Source organism: Convolutriloba macropyga, chromosome 2, assembly GCF_964194025.1.
Source record: "Convolutriloba macropyga chromosome 2, txConMacr16.3, whole genome shotgun sequence".
Taxonomy (NCBI): Eukaryota; Metazoa; Xenacoelomorpha; order Acoela; family Convolutidae; genus Convolutriloba; species Convolutriloba macropyga.
In genome coordinates this window covers 82826374-82845159 of record NC_134469.1, presented here as the reverse complement: position 1 = coordinate 82845159, position 18786 = coordinate 82826374, and the positions used below count along the sequence as shown (strand labels likewise).

The 18786-nt window shown below is 37.0% G+C and overlaps 1 protein-coding gene across 2 annotated transcripts in view; it reads left to right on the top strand.

Moving 5' to 3' along the window:
- Positions 1-18305, top strand: part of LOC142334792 (general transcription factor 3C polypeptide 3-like) — a 42979-nt gene extending 24674 nt beyond the window's left edge. For both annotated transcript variants that reach the window (XM_075383095.1, XM_075383096.1), the window contains exons 7-11: positions 4554-4866; positions 7802-8016; positions 8783-8926; positions 13399-13652; positions 17830-18305. In XM_075383095.1, the coding sequence (XP_075239210.1) occupies positions 4554-4866; positions 7802-8016; positions 8783-8926; positions 13399-13652; positions 17830-18178 (1275 nt within the window). In that variant the 3' untranslated portion in view covers positions 18179-18305. The remainder of the gene's footprint in view (positions 1-4553; positions 4867-7801; positions 8017-8782; positions 8927-13398; positions 13653-17829) is intronic.
- Positions 18306-18786: the final 481 nt, after the last annotated feature.

The window sequence follows — 18786 nt, the reverse complement described above, 5'->3', positions numbered from 1 at the left end:
CAATTACACCTGATGTACATCAATCAATAGATGATGAATGTGGAAGTGAGATGACTTCAGCCATTGCAACACCTCTCATCGAACCAGGAGCAGACCACAAAAAGTGATACCTAAAAAACTGTAGTTGAGCAAAAAAATCCTCCAATTAGGACAAAAATAATCAAAACGGAGTCACGAAATTTTGTTTTGGGTTCATCAAGAATCAGACACTTGGACCCAAGACGACTAGGAAGCCGGGATACAGAGGTTCATTCTTATCCAGGATCTACTCTTGACGATTTGAGTGAAGTTTGCGCTGATTATCCCGAAAAGAAAATGAATACTATCATACTTGTGGCAGGCTTCAAAGACAGCAACAATATGGAGAGCGATATCAAACAAAAATGGATAAAATTGATCTCAATTTTTTTAGAAAAGTTACAACCGACGAAACCTATAGTGCCTGTAACCTTTTCAACGTCAATTTATCACATTTCATTAAAAATTAATGCAATTAACCTGGCAGTTCGAGAAGCTCTGTGTCACTTCAACTCAATTTATGGTCAATCAAATCGGTGCGCTAATCTAAATATGGCTTTGTCATGATCGGATGTTCTTTGACGCATTTTTTGCGCGAGATCGCATTCATTTGTCCAGAGCTGGTTACAATCTTTTGGCAAATATTCTGCGTTGTTATACCAATACTTTCTCTACGAAACCCCTGCAGACTTATACTTACATGAGAGGCTGTTAGTTTTTGTTGGCTTGCGCTTTAATGATATTTCGTGTTGTTTCTTTTAAATATTGCAATGAAGTGTTTCGAACTAAATGCAATCATATCACATTTTTATCTGGTTTTTATCTTAGGCACGGTAACAGATAATGAGAGTATAATGTGTCTGAAAGAGCAAAACCAGACATTGATAAGTTTTCCCTTTTTTATGCCACTTGGTACAAAAAAACTCATTTGAACATTTTCAACATCTTTGCTGCTGCTAGCAATCTAAGTTTAATTGTTTCACTATTACTAGTTTTATCGGGATATTTAAAAAAATCCAGGCCCAGTTAGTAATTACACTGATGTCTTAAAACAGACAGAAGATCAATTGAAGTTCATAAAATTGAATTGCAGGAGTCTAAATCGGAAACGCGGAGATCGAAAAGTTTTAAGAGATTTTAGGCATAATACAATCATAGGTTTGACCTAGACCTGGCTTTCCTCGGAAAATGATTCCAATAGACAGTGAAGCTTGTTTCCTTTAGATGTGCCCGCAATTTACGCGAAATAGCAAAAAACAGGCCATGGTGTCATGCTACTTGTGCCTAAATGTTTGAAATCAAGAATCTGAAACGATTTGAAGATGAACACCAGCTTCGAAGCTCTGTTCTTAGAAATCTCCCTTGCAATTATTAAACTAATCCTTTGCGTAGTCTACAATCCTCAAAAACATTTAAGTTCTGATTTTTTAGATGAATTGGTTCAAGATTGACAAAGTTTCTACTATGGAATGTAAATTTGTCCTGATGCGCGGTTTCAATATTAAATATCTAAATATGAACAAAATATATTCTTTGGATACAATTCTAACGCCATATAGCTTGCAACCACGTAATCAGTCGGTGGCAACTATGCAAAAATTTACCTCATTAGTAGATTATATCATTCGATCATCAGACGATACTTCAGATAAGCATAGAACCAAAATTTTCAGAACCTACTTAAAAGCCGATCATGTTGCAACGATACTATTTTCTTATTTTAGAATGAAGCTCAAGAAATTCCCCACCACGAAGTTACTTTTTGATAAAAAACATTACTCGAAAGAAAATTTTTGTGCAACTTTGAGATCTTTGAATTGGGCGTATTTATATTTCCTTGACAATGCTTATCATAAACTCGAGTACTTCAACAGCATGATGACTCATGCATTAAAATCAAATGCGCCAATGAAACGCGTTTCATAAGAAATGATAGAAAAATAAAGCTTGAAAGCGATAGTTTGGTAAAAGATTTATTCGAATTGTCTACTTCCTCAAAAGAAAAATGGAAAATTTTGATTTCTATGAGAAACTCAATAAAGACATCAACAAAAATTTTCCGCTTAAGAGATTCTTTTGGTAATTACGTGTCGGAAAATTTTAAAATGGAAAATTTATTAAATTATAATTTTTTCAGGTTAAGTGACTTCTTCTGTAAAAACAAACACGCTAGCAGCAGCAAATTTTAAAAGCTCTTTCAATAGCTTGTATCTAGTACGCGCACAAAATCAGTTTCAGTTCCGATTCTTTACAGAATTCGAGCTAAAAAAAGAACTTAAGTCGTTAAATAATCAAAAGCCAATAGTACCCTCAAGTATACCTCCCTGGGCCTTAAAAGATGGTTGTGCTATAATAGTAGGACACTCGACGACGTCATTAACAGTTTCATCAGTGAATTAAAGTATTCCAACAACCTTAAAACCGCAAATGTTAATCCTCTGTTCAAAAAAGATGATCCTTATAACCCTAAAATTTATAGGCCTATCTCAGTGACATCTTCTCTGTCTAAAACCAATAAAACAAATCGTTTTTTGCATCGAGTTTTTGCATCACGAACGCTGCTATTCAGAAATGCAATTCTGTTTTAGAAAAAACTATTCAATTGAAAGAACAATTGATGCTCTTCTGTATTGCACCGAATCGTTTCGACTGGTTGTTGACAATAACAAAATCATCACAGCTGCTCTTCTTGATTTATCAAAAGCTTTTGATTCCATCAAGCATAACATTTTGAAAGAAAAGTTGATTTCCATGAATGTCAGTGAAAATGCTGTTGAATTACTGATTGATTTCATAACAGATCGTAGGCAGCAAACTATTGTTAACAATGTCAAGTCTGATTAGATAAAACTTTATCAAGGTGTGCCTCAAGGCACAGTATTGGGTCCACCTCTATTTAAGCTTTTCATAATTGACCTGTCAAAAAACATACCAAGTAACTGTAAAATTGTTCAGTATGCAGATGACACTCTACTTTTCACAGAACATAAGGATTTGAAGCAATGCTTTCAAAATCTTGAAGAATTTTGCAAATTAGCTCATCAATTCTTCAATATACATTCACTAAACCTTAATGCTGAAAAAAAACCGAAATAATTGTATTTACAAAGAAAATAAGAATACCACCGGAGGGTCAATTAAAGTTGGCGGTAAGATAATTGAATCCAAACAGTCAGTGAAATGTTTATGTATCATGATTGATAGTCATTTAAATATCCAAGATGAAGTTAAGAAATTTCTTAAGAAAATGGCATGTGGAATTAAAACCCTTGCCGCAATTCAAAAACTGTTCGACATTCAGACTCACCTACTTCTTCTACAGTCACTAGTTTTTAGCCATCTACATTATTCTTCAGTAGTTCTATCAGGAATAAGTCAAAAACTGATACTTTCACTTGATAAACAAATTAATTGTGCTTTAAAGACCATTACTTATCGCAAAAAATATGAATCATCGAGATTTGAAATTAATTTTTGAAATTTTGCCAGCAACTGAATTTTTGAAATATAAAAGGACCTTCCATATGTAGAAAATATTTAGCGGTCATTTACCAGCATTTCGGAAAATTAAGTACCCAAACTTCAAAGTAACTAGAAACAAACGAACAAACAGCTACTTCTGCAAACTGATACCAAAAACTAAATACATGCAGAACTGTTTTTTTAATACAACTGTTCACTTTTATAACTCGATGTTCAAAATTTTCGGTGATGAAAAAATATATCCTTTCTTGATACAAAAAAAATATCAAAAAAAGTTTTTTAAGATATTTGCGAAACGTGCCAACTGGCAAAAGCAATTGTTTCTTGGCGTGATATGCGTTTTCTTTGATCCTTCTCTAGTGCATTACAAGATTAATTAGTACTTTCTGTTGTTGACCCACCTGTATTTGTATCTATAAAGCTATTATTATATTACCCTACACTACCATTGATAATATTACCTCTTGACATTGTGTTTTGAATAAATAAAGAGTTACTTTTTTTGTTTTTGCATTCTCTCAATTCGAAATTTACTTACTGTAGTTGAAGGGTTTATGGGAAACTGGGGCATATCTAATTCTAATTGAAGTTTATTTCAGAGCAGCGTTACAGGGCAGAACTCTAAAGCAGTTACAGACATCGCAGCAACTTGTATAAAGTCATTTGTTTGAACTTTTTAAAACCCGAGTTACTTCAAACCTTTGGAGATTTATAAAGCTCTCTGCTCTTTAGAAGTTTACGATTTAACCAAGCTGCTATGCTAACGAAGACTTGAGGATGCGAAAATTATATGGCGTTAAGTGCAATTTCGGGAGGTTTCAGGAATAGACAACTCCCCCGCTTCTACCCCCCGCCCTCCCCTAACTTTTCATCCTCATCCCATCGCCCAAGATGACTAACCTCTCTAAGCTCAAACCTATGCATGACAACAAAGAGCCTAATTGCGACGAACGTATCACTGTGATTTCAATTTGTAAATGAAATTATTGAGCTGATTTTTTATTGGTTGAATTTATGAAAAAGAAAATGATTGTAAGTGATGGTGTGTTCAGGTGCCAGATGAGTGTTCAGATAATGTGAAGACAGACGTTCGTATCGTTAACATGCGAATGGACTTACAAGAGGAGAGTTCGGACGAGCTCTTCTTCCAAACAGTCTACGACATATTCCATTACGTCTTTTCAACTATCTCTGTCTTCACTCGACGTGCACAACGCGACGAAGAAATATGTCCGTCCTCCCCCTCTTCTAGATTGTCTCAAAAACGGATGCGGAATGAAAAACATCCCAGTAATCGCGCAGAGAGTATGAATGAAGATAGCGACGCTGCAGAGGAGGCAACTGAAGCGTCATTAGAGGTGGACCGTAAGTTGTGCACGATGATTTTCAATAGAGATCTGAATTAGGTTTCCATCGTTCCTTAACAACAAGTTGCTGTTAGTTGCAATTATAGCTAAAAGCGTGCTTCTCAGCAGTATTGAAACATTATAAAACCAGATTTTCGATAGGAAGTTGTCCATAAATTGCAATATCCGCTAATTTTCGGTGGTTGTGGCGATTTGTTTGATGTTTTCGCTCGAAACAAATTGCTGCATATAGTACACAAGAGAGTTTTGCTATATTTAATGCTTATATTAGGCTATTGCTTCTATCACATTATTAATGGCTTCAAACGAGACCACAAACGATATGTCACAGAGTGAAGTTATTTTAAAAAGGTGTCAAAAACAGAAAAAAGCAATGTACTTTACTTATCACCTTATATCACATATTTCTTTTATCATTATTACCGGAATAAAGGCACGAATGAGGCCTAAGCTTCTTAATTGCTTTCAAACAAAGTTTGTAGCAATTATGTTAGTACTGTGGTCTTTTTAATTGCTCTTGAACGCAATTCATAGCAATTATTGTAAACGTGTGTCTTTTTTTTATGCAAAATTTTCGCTTGATGGTTTTGACTTTTCGAGTGACTTTTACGCCCTTGACTTTTTGCATTTCGCGTGATCTTAAATTCTCTCTCAATCACAATTTCAAGCAGCTGAACTCAATTGGCGGCAATTTAATACTAAAAGTCAAATAAAAAATGCGCCGAAACTGGTGTCATTTTTTACTTTAAATCCTAATAGTGGTATATGTTAACCTCTAATGTGGTTATTTGAAGCCCACTATAGAACTTCCAAGTCCCATTTAGGCTACCCCTCCCCCCACCGACTGAAGCAGGCTGCAATTGATTAGAGCTCCCACTAGTTGTTCAAGAGCAATTCTTCCGACGTTTAGTCGGTTATGTTTATGATTTTTTGCTTGACCGATTTTTTGTCTGTCCCAGTTGACTTCACAGCCTCAAAAACAGGATAAACAGGTAACCCCAGAGGGCATTAAGTTCTCTTAGAGCCTTTCAGTTCAATAGTCTCCAAGTATGCGATTCACAGAAACTGTATTGGAGACCTCTGTACTCGTGGTGGTGTGAAGGGCAGTTCATAGAGTTAGATGTCCGCCCTTTTCAGCCCTCTCCCAATCACCACACCACCCCTCCACATCGTTCAGGCCGGAAAGACGTGCTACCCCCCTTGCACCCCACCCCCAATTAAGCTGAATCCTCAATTAAGCCAAAGCTACCATCACTAAACCGTAACTGGCTGCTGAACTAAACCATAGCTAGCTACTGACGAAGCCAACCGCTCGCCGGTAGTTTGAGAGCGATTTGAGAGCCATTTTTGACTTTGATAATAATAAATCAATGCTTTCAATCAGAAATTCAAGTTACATTTTTGTTTGTTCTGTCCTATAAGTTAGTAAACACGCTATTCTGTGTTAATATTGTCAAAACCTGGTGAATCAGCTCTTCAAGAACCAAAAGCCGGAAAAATAAATGAAACTTTAATGCTCTCGAACGAAGATTAAATCAATTACTTTTGTCATACCTCTCAGTCTGTTGCAAGATTTGCTTTTGAACGTTTTCGACTTTTAAAAAAGTTTTACGGGGTTTAAATTGTTCTCATTCACAATTTTAATCAGCTGACTGCAGAGATTATTGCTACAAGTCAAATGAAAAGTGAGCCAACGTTGATTTCATTTTTCTTTATCTATCTTCGATATAGTCTGCAATAACCTTCAATGAGTCATTTGAAGTGCCTTATTGACCTTGTTGCCACTTTTTTCCCAATGAAGAAAGTTGCAATAGTCAAGCGCCTTACCAGTCCTTCGAGAGTGATTCCCTCGACATTATGTTGAGTCATGTAGGCCAAAGCTTGTTTTACGAAATTCGATTTCACTTCTCGAGTGAATTTTTCACGCTTGACTTCTTGATTTTTGTGTGACCTAAATTGTTTTACTCGGAAATTGTCGGTTGCTTAAACGAAAGCGAAGGGCATGATAACCGAATGGTTAATGCTTCAGTCTATTATGACTGATATCGGTGGTTCGAACTTTTCATTGGGGCATTTGTGCACCCATGACAAATTATCTAGGTTACAGTCCCCTCTGATTGGAATTAAATTAACCCGCCCGTCGTTTGAGAGCAAGTTGTCCGACGGTGGCCGGTTTCCGTTTGTTCTTTTATTCGTGCAATGTTTCGAAAAAGACAAGTAAAGTTGTCTCAATCTAATTCAAGGTAATTGATGACGGCAGCTTCAAGTAACAAGACTGACACCTGAATGAGTTTGTTCAATTGCTCTCGAACGAAGTCTCAACGTGTCTTTTTTACGCAATTTTCTGCTTGACCGTTTCTACTTTTTTAAGCTAGAACTTTCTTATGTTTGCTTGACTTTCGTTTAAATTGACTTTCGGTCTCCAACGACGAAATAAAGTGTACTATTAACCGAACTGCTGAAGTACGCTTGAAAAGGCAGATGTTCATCATCGCCCTCAGAGACTAACCGTCCTATGCTTAAGCTAGTTATAACGAAAGTCAAGCGCTTGCCTATCGTTCGAGAACAATTCGTCTAATGGTTGTGAGTTATGTATTTGAGACATCAGATTGCCAAATCAACTAATTGGAGGTCATTTTTAAAAAAAAATAATTATGTGAAATGGTTATCATACATTCCGATTTTTTTTACCGATGCTGACGCGATGAAATAGTGGAATTTTGTTAAATTTGGAGCAAAATTTCTGGCCAAGTACTCTTAAACTGCTGCAAGGCATCACTAGACTAGGCCTCTTTGAAGTCTATTGATGACCTGTTGGAACTGAGTGATGTCTTTGTGCTGAGTGGATAACATGTCCTTAGCTTCTAAAAACCAATTTATTTTTATTTATTTATTTATTTGTTTATTTATTTATTTTTTTGATCTTTTTTCAGTGACTGCTAACAGTTCTCTAATAGCAAATATGGCAAAAGAGCGTAAGAAGATGTGTCGGATGAAGTGGAGACGGATTCAGGAGCAAATAAAGCGGCGACTCAATGTCAGCTGGTCAAAGTTCATCAAGGCTATTCGCATTGGATTGAGACTCAGCCAGGGAAGTAAAGTGGGAAGGCCTAGCCGCAAGGGGGACGTTCTCTACATGGCCGTCCAGGTCTGAATTTAAACGTTTTTACATATGATTCCATTTTGAATGTTATTGAAGCTGTTGCTATCATTGAATTTGATGACTTTCGGTCGGAACCATCATACAAACCGTTATATATGTGAGGGGGTTGTTCTTGCCGTTCTAAGTTGAAGGAGGCTTTGCGATTTCCGAAGTCACCCATTAGTTAGTCAAAGTTTTTTTTACCACATGAACATACTTTGACTGACGTACTACAAAAGTTATTTGGGAGATTGATGCCCAGGGGGATTTGCTGCTGTTTGTGATTTTCTTTATGATATAATCCAGAGATAAAGTTAGAGTAAAACCATTTCATTTACGGAAACTGTGAGCGCTCAAAATTATTTTTGATTGCTCTCGAATGATGTTTGAGGCAATTGCATTATTACGTGTACGTTATGCTTCCCCAGTTATAGAACACGTAACATTACGCAGTACATTATTTTGTATAAATGTGGAAAAAATATGCACCCACTAAGTTGGGGGGGGGGGGGGGGTGGTTCGCAAACGCGGAAAAGATTCCATTTTTGAGTGGTCTCAATTGCTCTCACTCCAAAATAAAATCTGCTGCTAAAATAAAATTTATCGTAAGATGGTATTTTACAATGGTTTGATATCTGAATGGTTACTACTGCAGCCACTGAAATAAATTTCTTGTCTGTCGTACGAGAGCAATTTGTCCAAAGTTATTCGGTTTTTAAGTTTGATAATTGACTTGAAACTGATAATCTCAATTTGCAAGTTCTTTGTTTAGGCCGGTCAGCACAATGTTTATCCAGAGTACACGCGAGATATCCAGCTCTTTGCCGTCCGTCTGGGCATTGAAGTGAAGCAGCCCAATCTTATCTATTACGTTGCCAAAAACCTAATTCAGGCCACAGACTGGACTTCAAGACAGGTAATATGCGCTTCAAATGAATGGATTTTCAATTGAGCTCCTACAAATTTTTTTTATTGCTGTTGACTTGTGCTGTTTTTGGTGTGACTATTTTTATAAGGTCGGCTTTTGTCTGACCGAGTTTCTTCTTGTGAAGCCCGAGAGCATTAGGTTGGTTTGCAGTTCTCCCAAGACCTCACTTGTCCCTAATTTTACAGTTCCTCAAAACTGCTAAAGAGGATCAAGTTCTTGGTGTATGGTGATTTTGGGGTGTTTGGGAACCCCTTCACTGCTTTTTGCCGCTTCACTCAATTCTTCGATCAGTTATAGCACGTTACTAACGAAGGCGAATCTAGCCAATCGTTTCGGAGCAATTTGTCCGAAGCTAGTTGGCTGTATCTCTTGGTTTTTTGGTGCTGAATCTGTGTTTTGAGTAAAATTTGGTTGTTATTTTGGTTTGGAGCGGCAAATTGCTTAGTTTTAGTTGCTACTATATTGATTTTTCTTTAGCATTATGGTTTATTAATAGCCGCCTCAGCTTCTCAGCCGGCTATTATAGCGCGCCTAATCTTTTTTCGGCGAATAAAAAATTTTTCGCTTTACCTTAGTTCACAGCTTGTTCAACATTTTGCATGAAATCTTTTTGACTTCTATAGGCTAGTTCCACACTTCGCTCATTCTGCTAAAAGTATTTTTGACAGCAGTTATTCAGCAAAGCAATTCATTGAACAGAGTCAGTATCAAAAACGAAATCAGAAATAGAAACGGGATAAACCCATAGAGCCCAATTTTAGATGCCCGTTACTCGAATTTTGTGCTTAGTTACCATCTCTGATGCTTATTAATAGCCGCCCTCATCTTCTCAGCCGGCTATTATAGCGCTCCTATTTTTTTTTTTTTTTACTTCGTCGAATAAAAAAATGTTTCGCTTTACCTCATTTTGCCGCCTTTTCAACATTTTGCGTGAAATCTTTTTGACTTCTCTAGGCTAGTTTCTCTCTGCTCTCATTCTGCTAAAAGTGATTTTAAACATCAGTTGCTCAGCAAAGCAATTCAAAATGAACAGAGTCAGTATAAAAAATTGAAGTCAGAAATAGAAACGGGATAAACCCATAAAGCCCAATTTTAGATGCCCGCTATTTGAACGTCGTTCCTATAAATATTAGTTACCTCTCTCTAATGCTTATTGTTATTGATAGTAGCCCCTGTAGCCTCTCTCTAAGAAACAGAAGTATGTTCAACTACGAAATGCCATCAAAATAAATTGGACTTAAAAATGTTTTTGTACAAAACTCTTTTTTTTTCAATATCTTCTGTTATTTCAATCCCAATCATGCTTATTGGAATCAATGGCGGCTATTTTCCGGCAATCTGCCGGGTATGTTTGGTATTGATACTAGCCCCTGTGTGGTCTCAGTACGAAACAGGAGTATGTTCAGCTCAAAAATGATATCACATTAGTTCCCACTGTAGAATTGTTTGTACAAAACTCATTTTTTTCACTCGTTTTTTCATTTCTTTCTATCCCAATCTTGATTATGGGAATCGACGGTGGCTATTTTCCGGCAATCTACTGGGTATGTTTTAAGTTTATTGAGAGTTCCTTGTCCATTTTGGGTAATTTGACTTGTGCATTTCAACTTTTCTCGATTTTTCAACCAATATTATTTTCCGAATATCATTTTCAAAATTATGTATTTTCGTGTATCGAGTTTCGTGTCTATTTACGGTACTTTGAGCTGTGTATTCAGTTTTTTCCCTTTTTAGGCACTAATATTGTTGCCCGAATATCATTTTCACGATTATGTATTTTCATTTTTTGAGGTACTTGTCTATTTAGGGTTGTTTGATTTGTGGATTCAGTGTTTTTTCTCGAATTTTCTACATACATCATTGTCCGATTATCATATTCGCATATTTTTTGTTTAACGAGTTCTTTTCTATTTAGGTTAGTTCGACTTGTGCATTCAGTTCTTTCGATTTTCCGCGTTAATCTTTGAATTTGATACCTGTGTTATATGGGATTGAAACCTACAATTGGCTGCTAATGGTCTTTTAAACTTTTTTATAACTTCTCAAAACAATAAGTGACTTTTTGATTATCTATCACGTTTGTTAATTGCTCTCAAACGAAGTTTGTAGCAATTATATTAGTCCTGTCGGTCTTTTTTTATGCGATTTTTCGCTTGACCGATTTTTCGTCTGACGCTTTTGACTTTTCGTCCTCTAAAACGGGATAAACAGGTAGCGCCCAGCGGGCATTAAGTGCTCTTAGAGCCTTTCAGCTCTGTTTCAGCTCAAACTGTTTTAGAGACTTATACTTATACTTGGTGTGAAGGGCGGTTCTTAGAGGTTGAAGACACCCCCACTGTTGACCCCCTATTGCCCCACCCCCCCACCCCGCTGTTGCCCCCCACACCAGTGTTGCCCCCCCAATCAGCCCCCGGTGAACCCCCCCCCCCCCCTCCCATGCCTTGCTACTGACGAACAACCGCTTGCTAAAAAGGCAAATTTATACTATTTTGCAATTTTTTTCAAGCTTTTTGAAAAATTTTGACATTTTTTGTTTTTATCAGCCCTAGGTGTCAAGTAACCTCCTCTAGGGTTTGATAATAGGTTACTGAATTGTTTCTAGTGGTAATGGAATGGTTTCAACATTTTATCATTTTAGCAATTTTTTGACAAAACGTGCAAATTTTTTTCAAAATTTTTAGTTTTTTTGTAGCTTGTTGCTCATTCTGATAATTTACATGATTCATCATTTCTGATTCTTATGAGAAATAGTTAAATCTCCTCCAATTGTCTAAGTGTGTAAACAAAGCTTTAATTAACTTCGAGTACTTTCGTTTCCAAAAAAGACTAATGCCTTTGCCATTTTTTTGTTATTCTTTTTTGTCTTTTCACTGAGTCTAATCAATGAAAATTCCTGGTTGCTTTTTCTGGAGGCGTTATCTGAAGACACGTATAAGGAATTTTTGCACGCTGCAATAATGCATAGTTTCAGTTTCATAGCTTAAAGATTTGTTTATGTAGTCAATGCTTTAATTGAGTTCGACTTTTTTCTTTATATATGATCAGCATTTAATAAAATATGGAGATTTTTCAGGTTTAGCTGTTTAAATTTTCAAATTGAATATAGTCGTTTAATTGCTCTCGAATGAAAAGCATTTATTGTAAACGTGTATGTCTTTTTTAAGCAATATTTTTGCTTGATTTTGCGGTTTGCGCTTTTCTAAAATAATCATTGACTTCTCAAGTGACTTTTTCTCGCACTACTTGATTTTTAAGTGACTTCGAATGCTCTCACTCCGAAATAAAATGTGTTGTGCAAACAAAACCGATTGTTAGAGACGATCACAAGGACCTGACAGCCGAATGTTCAATACCTCCGTCGAGGTGACGGAATCGACTCAGGAGGGCGGGGTTCGAATTTTACCGTCAGTTTATGTTTTCGCACTCATAAAGAAAAATTTATTTAGGTTACAGCGCCTGAATTGAATTGCGCCGCCTGTCATTCGAGAGCATTTTTTTGACGTTAGTTGGTTTATGTTTCTGATTGTTTTCAATCAAAGATTGTAGCAAGTAAGCGTTCGCAGCCTGCATCGCAGATTGTAGCATCGCAGCCGGCTGTTTGCTACTAATTTTTCCACTCAATCAAGCGTAAGTTTGTTCTGCCTTAATTATTTGTGCCGCGTTTTTGACGATTTCTGTAAAATATTTTGAATTCTAAAGCTAGTGTCATTCTGCTCTAAGCGGTTTTAAACATCGGATGTTCATTACAGCAATCTAAAAAGAAGTCAATGTAAAAAAGGTCAAAAATCGAAACGGGAAAAATCCCTTCAGCCCACTTTTAGATGCCGGTTATTTAAATTTTCTAATTCGCCTGAATTTCCAAGTCGAATGCGTATTGGTATAGATAGATAATAATCCCTCTATGCTCTGATTTAGACGCGCGAGTAAGGCTAATTGCCGAATCAAATATAAATTGCATGCCTTTTGAGTTGTCCATCAAAACAATGTTAAATATTTGCATTCAGGGATGGAAATTGAGGCAAAAAAGAAAGTCTATAATACTTGGCGTTAGAACTGCGTGCATGTACGTAATAATCAGTACATGTTTGCCTCTTTGCGTAAGGTGTTTTGTATTAAGAGCTATGTATTATTTGAACCCAATATTAAACCTCTACTTAAACAAAAGGCACGATTTTTGTAGGAACATGAGTCAATATTGACTCTAATCCCTAAAATATTGGACGACAGTGCTCTGTTAATGTCCGGCGCTCAGTGCTCCGTTAATTTATTTTTGGGATCTATTCTGTTTTGCCCCCCCCCCCCCCCCACAGCTTAGTGAGCTTATATTTTTTGCGCCCCCAGGCGCACGTGCTATTTTCTTACATAGTAACGTGCTATATAACACATAATTTGTAACTCGGGGTCATAAAAAACACAGGGGGGGGGGGGCGAAACAGAATAGATACCATTTTTGTTGCTAGGCTTGGGGTATCTTCAACATAGTGAGCAGTATGCTGGACGACAACCGTGCCCATAAGTATCTTATGTACATGGACAAGACGCAAAAGAAGACAGATAACTTCTACAAGTCTCTCTTTCTCGCTCTCAATTCACTCGAGAGTGGAAACTACAAGGTAGCATTGGCTGAATTGAGTCTTCATTTTGTATCCCAACAGCACAGTCCACTTTACAACTTCTTAATTGGCATTCTTTACCTTCACTTCGGCTCTCAGAGGTAAGATGGCTGTTTAGAAAAATTGATTAACCCTCCATCATTGGGTTTTCCCACTCTATCAACTATTAAAACAGTTGATATAACCCCCCCCCCCCCCCGCCACCCCAGCTTAGTGGTAAATGTCAATAACCTATAGCTCCTTAATCATAGTCAATATACCTTAACGGGGTATTATAATTTCATTGAGAGGGGGGCTATAATGTGAAAAACCCCATTATTGATATTTGTACACTTTTAATAGTTGATATCGATTGTAATGGATAGCGCCATCTTCTATAATAGGCTATGCAAACCATAATCAATGAAAAAAGAGCGGGCCTTTCCCATTAAAGCCAGCCCTAGAAACGAATGAATTGAAAACTTGCAAGATTTTGATTTTATTTGGGAGACGTAAATTCAGTTTAAGAAACCTCGCAGCTAAATAGTGCCCTTCCATTTTTTCTCGATTTTGTTCTATTAGAAAATATGCTGAAAATAGGAAGTTCATGGTTTTAATCGTAATTCAGAATTATTCTCTGCTCATTAATTGGCAGTTGAAGTAACTTATAGTTAAATTATTTAAGTCCATTGAACTTTCAAAACTGAATTGATAATTTCGGAGAAAATATAAGACCCTTCCGGATGAATTCAAAATCTTGCTAGAGTCTTGCAAGGTTCTTGCTAGTTTTGACTTCTTGAATAACCAGGGGGTTTGCACACGCAATGAAGGCAAAATTTTGTTCAGGGGGAGGGGACAGTTCATTGGTTTCGATGTTCATAAGTAGTTTTTAGTGTCAGTAAATCGATTTCTTATGTGTTCTTATTTGGAACCCTCAATTGAACTGGATGCATAGTTTACATGGCTCTGATGAATTCACTCGAGAACCATGTAGCGTTTTTAGACAAGCCAAAATTGACTGAAGTGACTTTAGAGGAGTCGTGACTTTGACGTTATGTAACCTATACTTGAATCACGAAGTTTAAAATGCGTGTTTCAAAGTAATTTAATCAACACCTCTTGCGATAATAGGAGTTAAATAAACTGCCAGTGCAATGAATTTTAATGCCCGATCGACACTGGAAAACACTTCAGCATTAGACTACGAGTTAATTGCACTCTTTTATCGGCACTGTTACTAAGTAAACAGTGGCGATGAAAGAATGGTGATAAACTCGTACTCTAATGATGGAAACAGTTTGATAAACTTGTAGTCTAAAAATAACAAACATTATGGCAACAGGTGTTGACTAAAAAAATTACCACACGGTTGTTATTGCCCTCGAAGTTATCATAACACCTGGGCTTCGCCTCGGAGTTTGATAACTTCTCGTTGCCGATAACGACCGTGTGGTCATATTCATTATTTGATTGACCTGAAAAGTGTGTCACTTTGTGTTACCGCAGCTTAGTGGTCATGTAACCTGTACCCCCTCCCTCTAATCTTGGTAATTATACCATAATGGGGGGCTCTAATGGGAAAGACTCTATTTTTCATATATAGTCGATGTAACGATTATTTCATATCGAAACGGTTATTTCACATAGCGCTAAATGTTGCCATGTAATACTTCTGCGTTCATATAGCACAGCTGTTAAGCAGTTTTACGTATACACAAATATGAAGGTGGCTAAGGACCCCACTTTTCAAATTATTACTATACAAAAGATTTAGTATGAATCATAAGTTTGCTATCATAAGTTGTGGCACTGCCCCCCCCCCCCCCCTATCCCGAACGCTCCACGTAGATCATGACGCCCTATAATTGACATGTTTGCACCTCCATTATGTTATGAAAATAAAGTGAATGGTCCATCCTATTATTAAGCTTTCCAAAAATATCAGAAGGCAAAAACAAACAATATGGTTACAAAGGGTAACGCAAACAAAATTTCATAGGGGATAGGGGGTCCTTAATTTCTGCTAGACAAACCTCATATGTTTATTTGCTCTCAAACGAAGTTTGTAGCAATTATATTAGTCCTGTTAGTCGTTTTTTATGCGATTTTTCGCTTGACCATTTTTCGTCTGACGCATTTGACTTTTCGCCCTCAAAAACGGGATAAACAGGTAGAGCCCAGCGGGCATAAGGTGCTCTTAGAGCCTTTGAGCTCACTAGTCTTCAAGTATGCGATTCACAGAATCTGTTTTGGAGACTTCTACTTATGGTGCGAATGGCGGTTCTTAGAGATTGACCCCCCCCCCACTGTTGGAGGAGGAGGAGGCTATAATGTGAAAGAGCTCGTTTTTGACATTTTTAGTTGATACAGACAGCTTTTAATAGTTGATATAGATTGTAATGGATAACCCCATCTTCTATAATAGGCTATGCAAACCATAATCAATGAAAAACGAGCGGGCCTTTCCGATTTAAGCCAGCCCTTATAACCAAAGAATTGCAAACTTGCAACATTTTGAGTTAATTTGCAAGACGATTGTATTTTTTTCCGAAACGTAAATTGAAAAATAAAAATAACTTTAGTTTGAGAAACCTCTGCAGCCAAATTGTGCCATATTTTCGAAATTTTTTTGGAAAATATATTGAAATTCAAATTCATGGACTTGCGCCCAACCGTTATTCCAGAAGTAACTCATGGTTAAACTGTTTAAGTCAATGTAACTTTCGAAACTGAAATGCTATTTTTGGAGATGAAATATAAAAGATTGAGTTCAAAATGAGTTCAAAATCTTGCATGATTCTTCCCGAGTTCTTTTCTTGAATAACAAGGGAGTCTTCACACGTAATGAAGGGAAAAGTTTTGATCAGGGGGAGGGGGACATTTCATTGGTTTCGAGGTTCATCAGCAGTTTTTAGTCAATTTAGCGTTTGGTTTGTTCTTGATCTACGATTGTGCGTCCTCATTTGGAAGCTCAATTGAACTGAATGTATTGTTTATGTGACTCTGGTGAAGTCATCGAGGAAATGTGGTATTAATCGAGAAGCAAAAAGCGTCTTCAGACATAAGGGGAAATTTCTTCTGACACAATTCGAAGTGACTTCAAGGAGTCACGTTACGTAACCTGTACTTGAAACACGAAGTTTGCAAAATTCGTGTTTCAAGGTAATTTATGCAAATAAACAGAAAAGTTTGTCGCATACTTTAAAAGCTTACTCCCAGCTTAGTTGCCATGTAACCTATACCCCCAATCATGGCAATTATACCATAATGGGGGGTTATAATGGGAATGACCCTAAATTTTTTATTTATTTGAAACGGTTATTTGGTATCGAAACTATTATTTCATTTATCACTAAATGTTGCCATGTAAAACTTCCAGAAATTATACAGAACTGTTGTCAAGCGGTTGCACTTATGCACATATATTTGAAGGTGTATAAGAACCGCGCTTCTCAAATTCTTGACTTTGTGAAAGTTGAGGTATGAATGGCTATCATAAATTCCGGTAGTGTCCCCCCTACAATCCCGAAAACTCGACCCAGATCATGAAGCCCTATAATTGACACCTTTGTACCTTTGTAGTGGTATATGAATGTAATGCAAGGTCCACCCTATTATTAGTTGCTCTCGAACGAAGTTTGAAACAATTATTGGATCTATTCTGTCCCCCCCCCCCCCAGCTTAGTGAACATAAATTTTTATGACCCCCCCCCCCCAGGCGCACGTGCTATTTTCTTACATAGTAACGTGCTATATAACAACATATAATTTGTAACTGGGGGTCATAAAAAACACTGGGGGCCGAAACAGAATAGATCCCAATTATTGCAAACGTGCGTCTTTTTATGCAAAATATTTGGTTGACCGTTTTTGCGCTTTTATTCTAAAACATTCTTTAACTTGAGTGACTTTTCCACGCTTTTCATTTTTGAGTGATCTAAGTTGCTGTATTTCTGAATTAAAGTTTGTTTCCAAAATAAAACCAATTGTCAGCGATAAAGTTCATAACCCGTGTAGCGTAGAGGTTAATGTCGACTCTTATCAGAGAATTCCACAGTCAGATTTTGCACCATAACATTTTCTCTGGCCTTTGACCCCTTCTAAATTGTGTTCCTCGCCAGTCGTTTGAGAGCAGTTCGTCCGATGGTCGGTTTATGTTTAAAGATTACAAAGAAAATATAATAGTGGGAAAACAAACATTAATATGTTCACATATGATAACGCAAACAAAATTTCTTGGTGGATAGGGGGTCCTAAATTTCTAGACAAACCTCATACGTTTAATATTGTTTTCAACAGGTTCTCAAAGCAGAAAGGAGTGTTGTTCAGCCTCAGTGTGTTCTTCTTAAAAAGATATCACGCGTTAAGATGTTACCCCCAGGAAAGTTACTACAACCTGGCCAGAGCATTCCACCAGATTGACCTCCTGCCCCAAGCCATCTTCTATTACAATAAATGCCTGCAGAGCCAGTCTATAAAAGCTGGACCTGATGTGCAGCAAGATCCTGCTAAAGCTGTTGGTAGTAACCAGAAGCTGACCATTTTTTCAACTGAGCGTTTTGCAGCCTACAACTTGACGAGAATCTATTTGAACTCTGGCGCTAAGATACCTGCGTTGAAATTGCTCAGAAAGTATCCTTTACAATGATAATAATTTATTTGTCAATCTTGTTCAGGCCTGAGATACTCAAGTGCAAATAAGTTATCTTTGTGATTGAGTTTTATGAAGTTTTATCCGTTGTGTTGACTTTCGAAAAGTTAGTTTTGTTCTATTCCGTTGCTACATGAGATCGAGTGCTAAGATATGATTGGTATCAAACAGCCTAATGTTAAACTGCTGCAAAATTAAGTAGTGTTGCTAAATGGAACACGTTCTGCAGTTTTAGTTTTAATAATAGCCGCGAAGCGATAGCGGCTATTATTGGGGACATTGTTTTTTTCCGGAAGTACTATATCAGGCTGCGTTTTGACCTGATAGTGAAAGTGAGTGAAATTGTCGTGTGATCTAACTTTTTCTGAGCGAGAAAAGTTCTTGTTCATGCGCTGCGTTCAGTGAATGAGTTTTTTGACTTTGAAAAGAGCTTCTGAGAGATTGGTGCATATAGATGAGTTTTTAGCCGTGTTTTGTCAATTTGGCCCTATTTTTTATTGTAACTTGGTTTTTTGTAGAAGTAAATCTTGATCGATGCTGCATGAATATGCAACCATCTGTAATTAATACCACAATGGTTTTTAGAGCACAATAATGCGTTTTTT